Source organism: Osmerus mordax, chromosome 20 (assembly GCF_038355195.1).
Source record: "Osmerus mordax isolate fOsmMor3 chromosome 20, fOsmMor3.pri, whole genome shotgun sequence".
NCBI classification, from domain to species: Eukaryota; Metazoa; Chordata; class Actinopteri; order Osmeriformes; family Osmeridae; genus Osmerus; species Osmerus mordax.
In genome coordinates this window covers 1,474,695-1,491,861 of record NC_090069.1, presented here as the reverse complement: position 1 = coordinate 1,491,861, position 17,167 = coordinate 1,474,695, and the positions used below count along the sequence as shown (strand labels likewise).

Below are 17,167 nucleotides of genomic sequence, written 5' to 3'. Positions count from 1 at the left end.
ATTTGTGGTTCCAATGAAGGTGAGAGGGGCGCGCTATCGTTCTCTGTGTACCTGAGGCACCTGTCTCAGCGCTGGGTGTTGTGTACACTGTACACACATATTAACGACTGCTCCTGTCCGACGAAGGACACCACGGAGCATCACAAGGTCAGAAACGTTGATTTAAACTATTATGGCAGTTATCTAGCTAGCCGGCTAACCGGTCTTGAAGCTAGCTAGATCCTTAGACTGTTCTCTCATCTGTGTGGGATGATTTCGCAGAGGACATTCTACTTTTGTCAAGATACGCAAGATTCTCTTGCCCCAACTAAAGTATTAGCAGAAGTGCATGCGACTAAGGGAATTTTAACCTTGCAACTAGCTGAGTTGGCTGTCTGTTGGTGCATGCATTCAGGTAACGTTAGTCTATACCAGACTAGTTAGCAGCTTAGCCCGGTAGCTTGTGCTCACCATGGATACCAGCAGTAGTGCGGTTTTCTCAGCGTCATTCAATTGTAGGAACCGCTAAAGCATGAAGGATAACCTCGACTTGCCGCTTGTTTGTCTGGACAACTTTAGAGGTACATGAGAAGCTATCAGTAACTAAGCCATCAGAATGAGACCTTTAACCTAGTTAAGCTTTCTGGCAATAAAACGGGTTATTAGCCAATAGCCAATTCTTTTTTCGACATACAGTATTTTTTTTAAATGTCAGTTGACCCCATCATTCCGCTGTCTAGGATGAAGCGTCTCCCCATCCTGGCCCTTCTCCTGTGGCTGTGTGCCGTCTTCTACGTGGGCATCTTTCTGTTCGTGGGCGGTTTCCTGCTGGTCAGGCTCGAGGTTAACAGGACCAGCACCTGCGCAGACGTGTTGCTCCCCGAAGGAGGCCCCGCGGACTTCTGCCCAGAAGGCCGTCAGCGCTTCCGCAAGGCCGTGATCATCATCATCGACGCCCTGAAATTCGACTTTGCCCGCTTCGACCCCTCCAACACACAGCCACGCCCTTACGAGAACAAGATGCCCGTGTTCGACGAGCTGATATCATCCAGGCCCTCCCAGGCCCGCCTGTACCCCTTCAGAGCAGACCCCCCCACCACCACCATGCAGAGGATCAAGGGCTTCACTACCGGGTCCCTACCCACCTTCATAGACGTCGGCAACAACTTCGCCTCGAGCGCCATCTTGGAAGACAACCTGGTTCAGCAGCTGGGTGAAGTTGGTGAGTAGCGGCAGGAACACGGTTCCTGTCGGCCCTTCTGGAAAACCAAGTTTATTTGCGTAGCGCTTTTTATAAGCAGTGTCTCAGACGGCTTCACATAGACCCATGGAACTACACCGAATTCCACCTAAACTCTCTCCTAAAACCTCTCTCTACCTGCAAGGCAAGCGTGTGGTCTTCATGGGGGACGACACCTGGGAAAATCTCTTCCCCAAGAAGTTCCACCGATCCCTGCCTTTCCCCTCATTCAACGTGAAGGACCTCCACACTGTGGACGATGGGATCCTGAAGCACCTTTACCCAATCAGTAAGTATCCACCAGCACACCGCCCACCTCCAGACGCTCTGATCCGCCTCCTCTGACCTCTGACCTGTGTAATTGTAGTGATGGGGGATGACTGGGATGTCCTGGTGGCACACTTCCTGGGCGTGGACCACTGTGGTCACCGCTTCGGCCCTGACCACCCAGCCATGGCCGACAAGCTTACCCAGATGGACGGGGTGATCAGGTCAGAAAACAGCTACTTCGCTAGTTTCTCCAGCTAGTAAAAAAAAAAATACTTTGTATTTTTTTGAAAGTTCTCATGCTTTATTGGACAGTTTTTAAGTGAAAGGTGACAGAAGGTGTAGAGAGAGAGAGGGGAAGACTTGCAGCGTAAAGACCCAATAAGCCAGCTTGCTCGTGTCTGTGCCGCGGCTCCAGGTCCGTGCTGGATCGTCTCCAGGACGACACGTTGCTAGTGGTGATGGGAGACCACGGGATGACCGACACGGGGGACCACGGAGGGGAGAGCCAGAAGGAGACGGACGCCGCCATCTTCCTCTACAGCCCCTCCCCCCTCTTCCCAGCATCCTCCTCTCCGGTGAGCCCGCCCACTCCAGCCTCTCTCCAGCCCTGGTGAAGCCCAGCAGAACACACCAGGAGGAGATGATGGTTGCACGTCTAAGAACAGCAGTCTCTGGCAGACTGCTTATACTAGTCTCTGTTCCTGTCTCCCTGCTCCTCTCTCTTATGCTGAAGGATGGGTATTTTAGGATGGCATTACCAAGTGCTTTTTAAAAGCAGATGACTGTTATTCTATAGATATCTCCTCCACATTTACATGTAGGCATTTAGCAGACCGTAGAGGGCACACACTCGCAAAGCACAAATGCTAAACAGACAGGTAATGACCAAACACATGGCTCCCTCACGAGACGACTGTCCTGTTTCTGGTGTTTTACCTGTGGGTTTGGTGTCTGTTCCCGGCAGAGCGAGCCGGAGGTAGTTCCCCAGACCGACCTGGTGCCCACCCTGGCCCTGCTCCTGGGGATCCCCATCCCCTACAGCAGCGTGGGGCAGGTCCTCCTGCCGGTCTTCTCTCCCGACGGCCAGACACAGGGTGCACCGGCGGGACTCAGCCAGGGGGAGGCGCTGTGGATCAACGCCAAACAGGTGCGGTGTCCTCAAACACACTCTAGATGTGCAACACATGGTGGATGGTTACTTGCAACACATGCTACGATTTGAACTCTACTGGAGCACTTTGACAGCAAGAAATTCCCATTACAAATACAATTGATAATATTTGTATTATTAATATTATTATTGAGTCGCTCTGCGCTCTCTAACAAGGGTTACCCTTGACACACTCCTCTGTGTTGTGAAGGTCAACCGTTTCCTGGAGACCTACTCCAGCATGGCCAGAGACATCCCTCCAGACAGCCTGTCCCAGCTGCAGTTCACCTTCTCCCAGCTCTCCTCCCAGTACCTCCAGGCCCTGCAGCACGGCCAGCACCCCTCCCCCCAGCTCCTGGCCTCCCTCCAGGCCTACCTGACCTCCGTCAGGGACACCTGCCGGGCCTGCTGGGCCCGCTTCCACCCGGCCAAGATGGTGGCGGGCGTGGCCGTGCTGGGGCTGGCCTGCCTGGTGACCCTCCTCGTGTCCGAGCTGTCGTCCGCGCTGGCGGGGGAGGGAGGTTTCCTCCGGACCCCGGCGCTGGGGGGCTTGGCCGCGGGGCTGTGTGTGGCCGGGGGCCAGCTGGCCACCCAGGGCTACCTGGAGGTGTCTTGGGGGCTGTGCGCGGCGGCCTTCACCTCCGAGATGCTGGTCCTCTGGAGGACCAGACGGGTTCTGACCTCCGGGGGCGGGGCTGGAGTCTGTGGGCGTGTCTGGCTGGCCACGCCCTCCCTCCTGACTCCTCCCATCCTGGTCCTGCTCCTGCGCTGCGTCTCCCTGCTGTCCGACAGCTACGTGATCGCCGAGGGCCGGGCAGTGACCTTCCTCCTCTTCTCCCTGGGCCTCTACGTCCCGCTGCGCCTCAACTGGGACGGCCTCCTCCTCCCCCCCGCCCCCGACCCCCAGAAGCCCCCCGGCCTGCTGCCCTCCCCGGTCACGTCCCCCTCGGCCGTGCGGCGGGAGAGCGGGGCCCTCCTGGGGTGCGTGGGGCTGCTGGTGGGCACCCTCTACCTCTCCCTGTCCTTCCACAGCTGCAGGGAGGAGCAGGGCTCCTGCCAGCCCTCTCCCTTCCTCTCCCCCCTGGCCCGCATCCAGGACAGCCAGGTCAAGAACCTCCAATACGGCCTCTCCCTGACCTCGCTGGCCGCTTGGACCCTCCTCCTGCGCCGCTGGCTCCGTCACTACGGCAACCTCAACAGCTCGGGGGGGACGGTGCTGGCGGCGCGCTGGCTCCTCCCCCTGACGTGCGTGTGCGCCGGGCTGCACTGGGCTGTAAGCTCCGCCCCCGAGGACGGCTTCCGGAACCTGGCGGAGTTGATCAGCCTGGCCCAGGAGGCGCTCCCCCGGGCGGCCTTCGCTCTGCTGGGCCTGGGCCTCCTCCTGCTCTGGCTGGACCCGCTCACCGTGTTCACCAAGACCCGCGGCCCCGCCCCCGGCGCCTCCGCCCCCCTCCTCCCGCCGCCGCCCCGCTACCGGGCCAGCACGGGCATCAGCCCCGAGGCCGAGCTCCACCACCTCATCCCCCAGCTGTACCAGCGGATGAGGCTCTCGATGGAGGACGGCCGGGCGGCCGGCGGGGGCGCGGAGGCCGAGGGCCGGCCCGCAGTGGAGGCCTACGGGCTGGGGAGCGTCTACTCCGCGCCCCTGGTCCTGCTGTGCGGCCTGCTGGGGCTGGGGCTGCTGCTGCTGCACCCGGAGGGCATGTCTCTGGCCTTCCTGCTGCTCATGCTGGAGATGGGAGCCCTGCTGCACATGCACGCCTCCGCCACCACCCTCAGCGCCCTGCAGGGGGCGCACTCGGGTAAGATTTCCATACAGCAGAGGGAAACACTGCTAGGTTTGTTGCGTGCAATTTAATATCTCGTTGTTGGATGCGATGCACGCTGACTAGTTTGGGTGTCCCCTCCTATTTCTTCCCCCAGGTGGCTTCCAGGTGCCCTGGGCCCCCCTGGTGCTGTGGTCCCTGGCTGCCACCCAGTTCTTCCACGCCACTGGCCACCTGCCCACCTTCACCTCTATCCAGTGGGGCGCTGCCTTTGTGGGGTTCCCCCGGGGGCACGTGGGCACCCTCCTCCCAGCCTCCCTGGTCACCCTCAACACCTTCTCTTCCCACATCCTGTTTGCAGGTGAAGGAGAACCTCATCTACCTTTTTTAATGTTTTTCTTTTAATGATTTTCTTTTGAATGCGTCCGGCAGTGGTCACTACTCTAGTCCACTCTACAAAGCTTTTTATCGAGCTATTCAACCGTTTGATATGTGGCCCAACCATGGAGAGATGATCGTCTCCAGGAACTGCTGAATGATATATGTTTGCTTCCTTCCTCCCGTGTGCAGTCGGCTGTCCACTGCTCCTGTTCTGGCCGCTGGTGTGTGAGGTTCGTGTTCCCCGGACGGGGGGAGGGGGGGAGGAAGGAGGGGAGGATGCTGCTGTCATGGAGATGAGATTACGGGAGAACCCCCAGCAGTTCAGCTGTGCTCTGCTGCAGCTCTCGACACGATACCTCTTCATAAACGGAGCACAGGTGAACACACACACACACATAGTACACGCACACACACACACACTGAAACAGAGCACTTCCCTCCTGACCTCCCGTGCCCTCCTCTCAGGTTTTGGCGTCTGTCTGTGCAGCTGCCATCCTCAGGAGACATCTAATGGTGTGGAAGGTTTTTGCACCCAAGTAAGTACCGGAACGAGTTCTCTCCCTACAACCTGTTACCGTGCACCCTCCGGGACAGACGGTGCAGCTGGGGACCCTGTAATGATGCTTTCAGGAGAAGCTTCCCTCCTCCCAGCACACACCCTGTTCTGCTCCGCGCTCGTGTGGTAATGCCTCTGGCCTGGTTCCATCCTGCCCTGTGAGGATGTCCACTGGGGGGTGCTGTCTGCGACGGGACTAAAGGCTCTCTCCTTCCCCACCCTCCTCTCCCCCCCTCCCCCCCTCTCCCTCTTTCCCTCTCATCTCCTCCCCCCTCTCCTCTCTCTACCATCTCCTCTCTCGCCCCTCCCCCATCTTCTGTGTCCTCCTGTCAGATTGATGTTCGAGGCCTCCGGGTTCCTGGTCAGCAGTGTGTTTGTGCTAATTGGTGTTGCCTTGGTGATGAGGGTGGACGGGGCCGTGGGCCGCTGGTTCAAGAGACTCCTCCCAGAATCATCCAGGTAGCACCGTGTCTGGGCTAGGCTGGTCTGGGCTAGGCTGGTCTGGTCTGGACTAGGCTGGTCTAGACTAAGTTGGTCTGGACTAGGCTGGTCTGGACTAGGCTGGTCTGGACTAGGCTGGTCTGGACTAGGCTGGTCTGGTCTAGACTAAGTTGGTCTGGACTAGGCTGGTCTGGGCTAGACTGTGCATCCGTGCTCCTCTGTCCAGGATGGTTCCGTCCGAGATGAGGTGCGGTCTAGATTAGATCATTGGAAGTCCTCGGTCAGCCATAAACAGTGAGCCGTCAGTATCTGCCAGAAAGATCCAGAAGGAAAGACGTGAGTGATGTGAAACCTTCCTCCAGCGGGGCCAGCTGCTCCCCTCCCCCTCCAGCCTGGAGCTCCTGCTCGTAGCCCCGGGGCGTCCACACCACGTCCAGGCCACAGCAACTTGTCCTCCTCCTCCGGTATTGATCCAGAGAGCCGTCATGGAAGCCGTGCTCGGCTGAGCGAGGCCACGGCGTGTGACGCACGGCGCGTGACCCACGGCGATCTGGGGTCGTCTTGAGACGGGTCACGAGGAGGTCAGCGGTCGGTTTTAGGAAGCCCGAGCATAAACTATGAATGAATTGAGCCCGTGAACAGTGCACGGCTGCACTCCTGTGTCAGTCACAGGAGTGTCTGCTGGTGGGAGCGATCTGTTCTTGGTGTTTTTATGTTGTTCACGGTTACTGCCGTACACTAATATTATAATAGTACGGTATTCCACGATATCAGCAATAACTGTCTTAACTTTGGTTCTGGCTTGATTCTTAGGAACTAGTTCTTTTTTAATGTTTTCTAATCATCTCTTTGAATCTTTTTTTACATTTCCAATTAAATACGTGTAGTTCGACCAGGCCAGTGATGTATCTATGGAACTGGTGCCTAGCTTTAATGGATGCCTTGTGTGTGTGACTTGTCTGCAGAGTAAATGGGTTTCATGTTTGCTTATTTCCTGTGGGTAAAATACAGTACAGCTCCGATGAAGGACAGATGTTTCCACAGGAGCAGAAGGGATTTGTCTGAGCTCAGGTTGATGTTAACGGGTATGCTACAGGGCTGTCTAGCTCCCGAAGGTCGCCCTGTAGACCTGCTGGTGCACTGGGAGAAGACTGCTGTTACCAGCCCATACTGGCACGCATTGTAGAGAATATTGATGATGATGATTGGGGGATTTGATTTATTGGCACAGTTTTTCTTACATGAAAAGGCATTTGTTTTAATATATTACAGGTAAACCTGAGGGATCGAATTAAAAGTTTTGTACAGAATCGTAGCCGTGTCGTTTCTGTGTAACGTTATTGAGGAGACCACATGATGGACAACCACAGATGGGATTGTGATCTGAGACAGTTGGTTTCGCTCGTCACACAATCCTTACACATATATTTTTTTATCGCATAATTTTAATCTCTGGTGAAAATATATGCAGGCAATGTATATGGCTTGTGAAATTACATTTAGTCATTTAGCAGACGCTCTTATCCAGAGCGATTTACAGTTAGTACAGGGACATTCCCCCAAGGCAAGTAGGGTGAAGTGCCTTGCCCAAGGACACGGGAATCGAACCACTTGACTCTGATAATCTGTGAAATCTGTGATAAAGGTGTTTTTGGATTCATCAAATTCCTCTCACACCAGCACTGATGGTGTCTTGGTGGGACTGGAAAGTCCCTACCGGAAAGTTCCACTGCCCTTGGGTCAGTCAGGCTGGAAATCAACCTCTCTTATCTCCTGCCTGGGGCTTTCCTCAGTTAGAGCTGTTTGTTGCTCATAGCTGGTAGAATATTAACCTTATTATGTAAAAAAATCCTTAGATATCCTTGTTAACCTTTTATGAGATAAAGGTTAAAAAGTTTAGTGCATGAAACAGAAAACTCAGTGTTCCTTTTGGGTAGTAGAAAAGCATTTCTGTAAAATAAAAAACGTTTATTTTTGAAACTGCTACATTACTAGTCCTGAAGAACACTTGAGGTACAGGTAACCTACAACATGAGTGCAGTCCAGGATCTAGCAGGAATTACCCTTTAAGGTGAAGTCAAACTCATGAACACGATATCATAAATTGTAAGTTGAAACGTCGGAACTGGTTGGCCCCAATTTGTTCTCTTTCTCACAACACCATTATTACCTGTCACTTTCACAGGAGACAAAGACCTGACTGTCATTCCCCTTGCCATGGCTGACTGCCAGTGGTGCAGTGACTTACCTGCATGTGTGCAGGTCCCACGCCATTACAGGTGAACTAAGGGTGTATGTTTTCTCAACAGATAAGAGCACAGATCTGGCACGGGTTGAATTCGTTTACGAGAAAATGTGTGTGTTCAATGACACCATAGTGGTGTGTGGTACGCCTTGTCATTTATTTGAGGAGCCCCAGCTGATAAAGGGTGTAAATTCCTCCGGGGTTGACAAGATCGAACAAGTGGAGAAGGACCACATGCTGGCTTCGTTCTGGTTTAGGATAACAGGAAAGGAACACTTTTGTCTAGGCTATTTGGCTAGGTATTACTGTTGAATCCGTGGAGATTTAACTGTATGAGTTAAATCTGAGGACGGTTATGAATCTTTAGCGTCCTTTGTGACTCCTCGGATTGAACAGTAACAGGTTGGTTAGGGTTATTAAGGATCACAAATCCTCAGTACTTTGTCCTCCTTACAAGCATCCTTTCTTGGCTCTTGGATGAGGCCCAGAGAAAACAGTCGTTCGATAATCGCTGGATGAGTGACACGTCTCTCGGCCATGATTCGTCGGTGGTCTAAGTGGTGTGGCCTGCTGTAAAACGGTAGAATTAAATGAGCCGGAAGAACGTGAACGATGGAAATAGCTAAGGAGTCGGGATCAAAGTCAATTCTGAGGCCTCATCTCTGCCTTCATGCCTGATCAGTGTTCAGGAGCTAACCGTTGAGCACACAACAGACTAGAGAGCAGAGACGTTTCCCCGAAGACCTGTCAGGCAGCGCAGACACGGTAGAGGGTAATAAATGCTAGAACGCTTTAAAAAACGGTTGTGCACGATTCACACCAACAAGTAGGATGTCATGGCAAGGTAACGGCATACTGGCACAATATAGGCCAGGCCTATTCCCTGTTCACACACGCACAGCCTCACAAAGGGCAGAGAAAGATTTACTTTCTTTACAATAGCCTGCGGGACGAGTGAAAGTTCCCCTAGCTGGTGCCATATGACAGTGTGCCATATCTTTGGGAACGAAATGGGTGGGATTTACGGGAAATCGGTGTTTGACTTAGGGAGAGTGAAACTGAAAGTGTTATCGGAGCATATAAAAGGTGTGCAGGACAAACAGCCTGTCAATGGGTCCTTGTACCTGGGTCAGGAGGAACAGAAATAGACACGGACCAGAGAACTGAGACAGAATGTCTTTCCGGGTGGCTGCGCTTCTTCTGCTGACGGTACAACTCTGGAGTCAGGATGTATCAGGTGAGATGCTCAACCTCAGACCTTTAATCAACCAGTAGATGTGTCACTGACAACTGTACTGCTGTGTCACAACTGCGTAAAAAGCACTAACACATTTTCAATTTAGCAAGTAGATGCAGACAGGCTGCAAGTAGGAATTAGCCAGTAAATACATGTTTCTTTATGTGGAGTCAGGTGGCTGAGCGGTTAGGGAATCGGGCTAGTAATCCGAAGGTTGCCAGTTCGATTCCCGGTCATGCAAATTTACGTTGTGTCCTTGGGCAAGGCACTTCACCCTACTTGCCTCGGGGGAACGTCCCTGTACTTACTGTAAGTCGCTCTGGATAAGAGCGTCTGCTAAATGTAAATGTGTGTGTTTTATTGCAGCGAACACAGACAAGGCGGTTGACTGCTGCTTGTCAACGACCAATCGCAAAATCCCCCAGGGGGTCGTTCAATCCTACGTCATCCAGAGCGACAGCGGAGGCTGTCGCATCCCTGCTACAGTGTAAGTTACTATTCACATTACAAGATGGTTACCTGAGCTTGGATATCCTGTTGGCCAATTATTATAATTGGTCATAATAATAAATTACATAATAAACCACCACCACCTTAACCGCGGGTGCAAACTGTGAATGACTCACAGCTAGGTGAATGTTTACTGTTTGCCTCTATGGCTGCAGCTGGACCTGACCTGAGATTCTCCTCCTGTCAACAGGTTCGTCACCAAGAAGAATATCAGGCTGTGCGCACCCCCGGCCTCTAGGAACAACTGGGTGGCCCGGCTCATCAGGAAGCTGGAACCAAAAACCAAGCAGAGAGGACCAACCAAAACGAGAAGAAACAAAAAAGGTGAGATTCTTTGGTGACGCTAGAACGCAGCCCAGATTAACCAGGCGTCAGAAGCGGGTTCATTATGCAGAGAACAATTATGACAGATTGCGTGTCTCTCAAACCGTCTGGTATCTTGATTACAATAATAATGTTTCTGTGCATTTTTTTTCTTTAGGGAAGAGAAAAGGGGAATGGCGTGCTTCATGAGATCCGTTAATGATCATCCTCATCGGGCTGATCCTCTGACAGGTTCTGGCTCTGGGGCAAAGGCATGACTGTTGTGTCTGTCGTGTGAACGAAATCCAACTGTGCATTCCTTCGATCAAAGAAAACTATCCAGGATCTGTTTTTCATTTCAACTTTTCATTTTTGAACTCTGGTTTTTGTTTCACCATTTACTCTTTGATAACGTTTCTCACGGTTTTTATAAGCTATTTTTATATTTTATGTAAATAAAGAAAATGTATTTTATAGTGAGGTCAGAGTGTTTTTTTGTGTGTAGGAATTCTCCACTATTCGTGCACGCGCTTCATCTTATAAACTCAAGTCCACATTCAGAACAGCACATTAAAACCACATTTAATGACTTAAAACTGATAAACCCGCACGTTCCCTGAAGGTAATCTAGGGCTGAGCAATGCTGAGTAGAGATCATAAACGTCCAGAAACTCTCTCTCTCACCGCACACACCACGGTGAGCCAAGGTCCGCGTGAGAGACGTGAAAGTCAGGTGACTCTGAAAACGGTGCCTGTGTTGCTAAGGGCGACTGCAGACACTGTTTTCAGTCCGGCAGCACTTCACACTCTGACTGATTTATGCACTGCATCCCCATGGAAGATGAACCACCAAATGTAATTACAACTCTAGCTTAATCCTTAGAGCCACTAGTCAACTTTTTAATTCATGAATGAATCATTGTTGACATTGTTATGGATGTTGTCGTGTCAGTATCTATGTCAGATCTGCTGCTGTTTTCCCTTGCTCTCTCCTGACCTGTGATTCTTTAAAACGAAGCCTAGAGGATTCAAAACTACTACAAACACGCTCTTTCTCAGAGCTCACCCCCCTCCTCTCTCAGAACACACCTCATCCTCTCTCAGAAATCACCTCCTCCTCTCTCAGAAATCACCTCCTATTCAGAGCTCACCTCCCAGGCATAGTACGTCCAAAAGCTGATGAGTAACAGGCTCAACTTTGTGTGGGAGAGGTCTGAACAAGCTCTCAATCTTGGCTACACACCCAAACCCTGCCAGCCAGATGGAGCCTTCTTTGGTATGTGTGGATTCTGGCATCTTCAGATTTACAGTGTTAGATATTTTATTTTTTCTACCGGAAACGATGGCTTTGACCCTGTTGCCATGTTTGCTATGAGTCTATTACTGTTTTCAGACAGGTTTTTATCAGCCTATATCTCTGCTGTTTTCTTCTTCTGGTGTTGACAGTTACTACCATCCTGGATGAGGGTTTGAATGTGAGCATTAAAAAAATCGTGGAAAGTCGGAAGACATCATTTGTATGTAGCCTAGCTGGTTTGTTAACGCCAGTGCACCCCCTAGTGGTGACCGATGAGGCTGAAACAACACTAATCTACACACATTCACCATATTCATTCACACTAATCAGGTTTCTACTGCGTCTGATCACAAAGTGCGTTTTATGTCAACCTGTATTCTGTACTCATGGTGAAATGTACATTTTAAAAGCTTTAAAAAAAAAAAGCTGCCAAAAAACAACAGTTCATATTGTGGGTTTGTTGATTGCACATGCATATCTTAACATGCAGATACTTTATGTGACATTCTTCAGCAGGTAATCCAAGGCATTGGTCTCAGCTGTTACTGTGGATAGATGGATCGCTCTCCTCTGAGGCTGAGGCAGGGATTGGACGACAGAACACACTTGTCCCAGATGCCCCGCAATCTTCTCCCGCCTGCAGCACAGATTGTCCCTACTCTCCAGCTCTCCCACACGATCGGATAAGACATGGAAACACTCTCAGCCCCTCCTTGGTGGAGGCGTTCTGAACGATCATTCGCATCAGAAGCCTCGTGCCGCAGCAGCGCTCGCTGAACTGACCTTAAAACTGACCATACTGTTTTGTTTTCGATTCCATTTTTCGTTCAAACGAATGTTTTTAAGTCTGGGAGAGGTTGGAGCAGGTGGATCTTGTGGTTTTGTTTTCTGATCTCAGTTACAGTGCTGTACTTTATCATTTCAGTTCACAGAATAGTATCACCTGGATCTGAAACTCTCTGTGATTAATTTCTCCATCCATCATCTTCCGCTCTGGCTACCACAGCCTGTGGTCACACACCCGTAATCTCCCTCTCTCCCCCTCTCTCTCCCTCTCTCTCACCTTCTTCCCTCTCTCTCTCCCCCTCTCTCTCTCCCCCTCCTCTCTCTTTTTTATCATTTCCCCAGAGGAGAACTCTGGCAGTATTCATAGAAGAATGTTGTGTTTGTGAGAGGGAGGTATGAGAGAGAGAAAAGTGGATGGGGAGAGCGAGAGATAGAGAGGGAGCGAGCGAGAGATAGAGAGTGAATAAGAGAGGGGGGGGGAGTGAATGGGCTGAAGGAACATCACATTAGGCTAATGGCTGGAGCCAGTGGCCTACTCCCTGGCTCCTTACACACACCCCAGCCCTACCGCCGCACCCCTGCAAGCTCCCAGCACTAATGCTGCCTCCGCCCCGAGCCTGCTAGGTAATCGCTAGACCTGTCAGACCATGCAGACCTTTTATAATGGGAGGGTGTTTTGGAGAGCGTCTCGTGGAAGTCTACTTTCATTGTGAGGATTCACAATGCACATATTTCACATTTCCATGATGTCATCGTCCTTTTCTGGACACTGGATTGCAGGCTCTGACGTATATACACAACAACAAGAACTAAATTCACATTTTTCTTGTAGTCTTCATTCCTTACTGTTTTCTGACTGTCTCACTATCCCTTTCAGAATGTCCTCAACCCACTCGCTCCATCTCCGTGGAGACAGACAGGAGATGAATCCTCTCAGACAGGGAACATGCATGTTGAGGGATCATTGATTAATTCATCACAGGCAGAGTAGGTGGAGCTCCAAGCCCCCCCCCCCCCCCCCCCCCCCCGCCAAAATCCTCATATCAACACACATTCCAGCATGCTATAGCTATACGGAAAAGACTGTTTCTAATATACTAGGTCAATGTGGATCTCAGCAGTGATGCACATTTTCCGTCACGAGGATAACGACAGACGGTTCCAGCATCATGTTCCCGCGCTTCTATTTTTATACTTGAACATAATTGGACAGTGAATGGGTAGAGGATGCAAAGGCAGACGTGGTGAAACTGCACGCCAAGTCGATAACACCGACGGCCTATCGTCGCGGACAGATTGCCGGTGGTCGCATATGAAAACGGGCAGGGCGATGACGCGACGCGAGAGACGCAACCGTATCACTGGAACAGACCGCCAAGCCAGATGATCTGTAGAGATGTTGGTCTGTTTTACGTTCCATATGCAGATGTAAGAGCCAGTTATGTGTAGCCGGGGGGTGAATTTGGTGTAACACCCAGAAATAAAATATTCACCACCCGGCTACATATGGAAGCAAATCAGTGACATAATGTTTTGAATTTGTTTAAGGCATTGAATACTTAGGCCTATATTGACATTTAAACACCACCGAATTTGGTGGTTTTGAATTCACCTCTTTAAAGTTGAAATATGAATTTATTACACACTATTCAGGCTATTCAATTTCGAATGGTGAAATCCAGTTCCCAAAAAATTCTAACCAAAAACATTCTAACCAAAAAAGTTTGAACCCATAAAATGTGAGCCTTATATTCCGTACATTCAAAACAGTAGGCCTATGTCACTGATTTGCTTCCATAGCCAGCCTCTAACCCTTAACTACCTTGGAGAGACGAAAAGCGAGTGGCCCACAAGTCCGGGTCAAAGGCTCCCGAGTCGTCTAGATGGCATGCTTTGTTGTTGCACAGTAAATCACATATGTCTGGGAGGTGAGTGAATACTCTGGCAGTCACTTATTCTGCCGTAATCCCCCTAAGTGCTCCTCGGAAGTAGCAGGGCTGGAGTTTTGGAAGCCTTCAGAGGAACGTTGTCGCAATAAAGCCTGAGCGCGATCACGTCTCGCTGGAGCATTGGGTTAGGATTCACTGGGCCCCAGAGGCAGTCAAGTCTTTTGTGATATACATTACATTACATTCAGTCATTTAGCAGACGCTCTTATCCAGAGCGACTTACAGTAAGTACAGGCACACAGCAGCCCCAAGGAAAGTAGGGTGAAGTGCCTTGCCCAAGGACACAACGTAATTCTCATGGCCAGGAATCGAACCGGCAACCTTCTGATTACCAGCCCAATTCCCTAACCGCTCAGCCCATTTGACTCCCTATACATATACACTCCTGCTGGGTGAATGTCTCCTGCACAGCAGGAGGGAAGTAGAGTACAGCACAAGCTTCAACGCCAGATACTGATTGACTTCCTGAAAGGAATCGATACTTGGAGATATACTACAGGAAAACAACATAACCACTCCCACTACTTAGGTAGAGCGGTGCTTTGCTCTACAGTAGTCTGTGCTGCAAAGGTCCATTTATCTTCATCTAAAGTGAGTTTTCCCAGTAATTGCTATCCACCCGATTAGGTGGTGCATCATAGCTCTGCAGTTATTGGACCTTGAAAGATTTTTATAAGGCAATTAGAGAGTTTGAAATTTCGAGGCGGAAGTTAGAAACTTTTTCAGTTAATAACTGCTAAGCCTCTAATGTATATAAGTTAATATAGCTAATATATCAGAAGATAATTAAGAATATAAAGCAAGTAAAATGGCAAAGCAGTTTTAAGGGAAACTACTTCTGAGGAGAAATCAGAATGGATATAACCAGACAGTAATGACTTATATTTCTCAGAAGATTGATCTCGTATGGAAATCTTATGACTAAGTAGTCTGTACTGTAACAGCACGTATAGGCTTGGAAATTGAAGAGATATACAGTGAAATCCAATAAAGATTTCTGATTATTTCACTGTGGTAGAGTGAGAGGAAATTATCAATTAATCTTTATCTGCTTTCCTCTGCTGCTGTGGTCTACGCGACCCAATGGAGCTATACATATCAGGGAGAAATAAGCTCTTATATCCATGGGTTGACTGAAGATGCCAACTCCCCATAGATTCAGCTGAATCATCGCTCCAACTCAAATCTAAATCAGATTTTACATTTACATTTAGTCATTTAGCAGACGCTCTTATCCAGAGCGACTTACAGTAAGTACAGGGACATTCCCCCGAGGCAAGTAGGGTGAAGTGCCTTGCCCAAGGACACAACGTCAGTTGGCATGACAAGTCGAACTGGCAACCTTCGGATTACTAGCCTGACTCCCTCACCGCTCAGCCAACTGACTTCCAAACACCAATGCATCTCTCTACACGCATGTAAGGCTAAATCCCTATTGACTTTACTGGCCATAAACTGTTGGAGTGGAGCATACATTGTCATAAGCGATGTATGTTTGAAGGAACAGGGCCCAGAAATGTATTTGGTGACACAAAGGCTTGAATGTTATCTTCCAATTCATCCCCTGCATCCTTCATCCCTCCAGTGGACTCATCCCTCCAACAGTATCATCCTTCTAACGGTCTAATCCCTATAACAGTCTCATCCATGCCTTTCCCAGATATAAGAGTGAAAATCGGAAAATAAATTCACGAGCACAGATTTTCGGCTCCTGCCAATGCATGCAGAAAAAACTCCTAGGGGGGTTGCAGGGTGGATGGAGGGGGGCCGGGGGGAGTGTGGGGGGAGGATTGTGAACAGCAGATGCAGCAGACGACCTTGCCATCTGCACAAGTATCAAGTGTGATATTGATGATTTCCCTCAGACAACAGCCAGCAACACTGCGCGTCCCTCAGAATACACATCTAAGCCCCAAGCACCCAAAGACAACCTACAGTACTGGACATCAGACTCATCCAGTTCCATTTGACTCACAACCTCCACTTAAGGGCAGAAAGCCAGTCCTGATCTGCTCACTTGACCCTTAGATATTTCTGTCGCTATCTCTCTCTCTCTCTCTCTCTCTCTCTCTTGCTCTGTCTAACACACACATTGTATCCATGTCGAAAAACTAGAGTTTAGCCAACAAACAAGCCATCCATAACAGCCCATCCCTGGATAAGTGGCAACCCATTTCCTTCCACTACAGACACTACAGGCCAAACGGAAACGTTTTTCCTCCTCTCAATGCATAAGCAACCCCCCCCCCCCCCATCATTCTTCCATCCCTGCGACACAATTAATTATTCATGCAAGCTAAACCTGTCTTTTTGACTCGAGTACATTAGCGCATCATCACAGGACCAGTGCAATGACGTCAACGACGACTACGTCACTGTGCGTCTTTCCCCCGTTCCCGACAGCTAAGGTTAATAGGGCCTGCAGTGCACATCTCTGTTGCTGTCGGTCTGCATGGTGTCACGCTGCCTCGGAGAGAAGGCGTATTTTGCTTATTAAACAACCGGTGATTTGGAGAGACAGCCGTACTCTAATTGCAGAGGATGTGCGGAAGAATCTAATGAGATCATTACAACAGTGTGTTTTCTCCGGCAGTCAGCTCCCTGTCTCACTGCTTCCTGTTCGTATGATAGGCTACGCCAGATCCTCCTCTTCCACCACCGCAAAAGTGATTTAGTTTTCCATTAACCACGTCCAGTGAATTCATTAATTGGAAATTGATTAACGGCTATTTCCCATGCCTTGGTCGCGACAGAATACCATAAACAACGACAATAAATAAAATGTTGATAATAATTTTCAAAGGTTGAGAAGGGGTAGGGCTGGGCCGTGGACAACAGAACCTGCGTGAGCCAAACCACTGATCACATTTCCTCTCTGATTCTCATGAAGTCATATCAGGCTAATATGGAAGGTTTCCATTACCAGGAAGAGGTGCTTTCACATATTAAGTGTTGCTAAAATATCGTGTTTGATGTTTGCCACAGTAAGATAGGATATTGTGCCAGTTTGGCAGACATAGAAGCAGACCTCTCTCTCCTTTATCTAAAACTAATGCA

The 17,167-nt window shown here is 50.0% G+C and overlaps 2 protein-coding genes across 3 annotated transcripts; both read left to right on the top strand.

Moving 5' to 3' along the window:
- Positions 1 to 13: 13 nt before the first annotated feature.
- Positions 14 to 7,098, top strand: pigo (phosphatidylinositol glycan anchor biosynthesis, class O). Of its 2 annotated transcripts, XR_010879054.1 has the most exons (12): positions 14 to 147; positions 720 to 1,201; positions 1,365 to 1,508; positions 1,587 to 1,710; positions 1,905 to 2,064; positions 2,454 to 2,636; positions 2,851 to 4,441; positions 4,563 to 4,766; positions 4,976 to 5,163; positions 5,252 to 5,322; positions 5,676 to 5,932; positions 5,968 to 7,098. XR_010879054.1 is itself a non-coding variant. In XM_067258200.1 (11 exons), the coding sequence occupies exons 2-11, from the start codon at positions 721 to 723 to the stop codon at positions 5,803 to 5,805; spliced, it is 3,276 nt and encodes a 1,091-aa protein (XP_067114301.1). In that variant the 5' UTR covers positions 14 to 147; position 720; the 3' UTR covers positions 5,806 to 7,098. The 2 variants fall into 2 exon arrangements, 1 of the variants encoding a protein (XP_067114301.1); XM_067258200.1 differs by having other exon boundaries at positions 5,676 to 7,098.
- A 2,026-nt stretch (positions 7,099 to 9,124) lies between these two features.
- On the top strand, positions 9,125 to 10,552 carry ccl19b (chemokine (C-C motif) ligand 19b). Its single transcript, XM_067258497.1, has 4 exons — positions 9,125 to 9,265; positions 9,632 to 9,752; positions 9,966 to 10,099; positions 10,257 to 10,552. The coding sequence occupies exons 1-4, from the start codon at positions 9,202 to 9,204 to the stop codon at positions 10,286 to 10,288; spliced, it is 351 nt and encodes a 116-aa protein (XP_067114598.1). The 5' UTR covers positions 9,125 to 9,201; the 3' UTR covers positions 10,289 to 10,552.
- The last annotated feature ends 6,615 nt before the right edge of the window (positions 10,553 to 17,167 follow it).

Excerpts from the sequence above, each read along its gene's own strand:
- pigo (XM_067258200.1), top strand. The coding sequence starts at position 721 with ATGAAGCGTCTCCCCATCCTGGCCCTTCTCCTGTGGCTGTGTGCCGTC. Across the intron at positions 1,711-1,904 it reads CAGATGGACGGGGTGATCAG|GTCCGTGCTGGATCGTCTCC; the intron begins GTCAGAAAACAG and ends CCGCGGCTCCAG. Across the intron at positions 4,767-4,975 it reads TTCCCACATCCTGTTTGCAG|TCGGCTGTCCACTGCTCCTG; the intron begins GTGAAGGAGAAC and ends TCCCGTGTGCAG.
- ccl19b (XM_067258497.1), top strand. The coding sequence starts at position 9,202 with ATGTCTTTCCGGGTGGCTGCGCTTCTTCTGCTGACGGTACAACTCTGG. Across the intron at positions 9,266-9,631 it reads CTGGAGTCAGGATGTATCAG|CGAACACAGACAAGGCGGTT; the intron begins GTGAGATGCTCA and ends GTTTTATTGCAG. Across the intron at positions 10,100-10,256 it reads AACGAGAAGAAACAAAAAAG|GGAAGAGAAAAGGGGAATGG; the intron begins GTGAGATTCTTT and ends TTTTTTCTTTAG.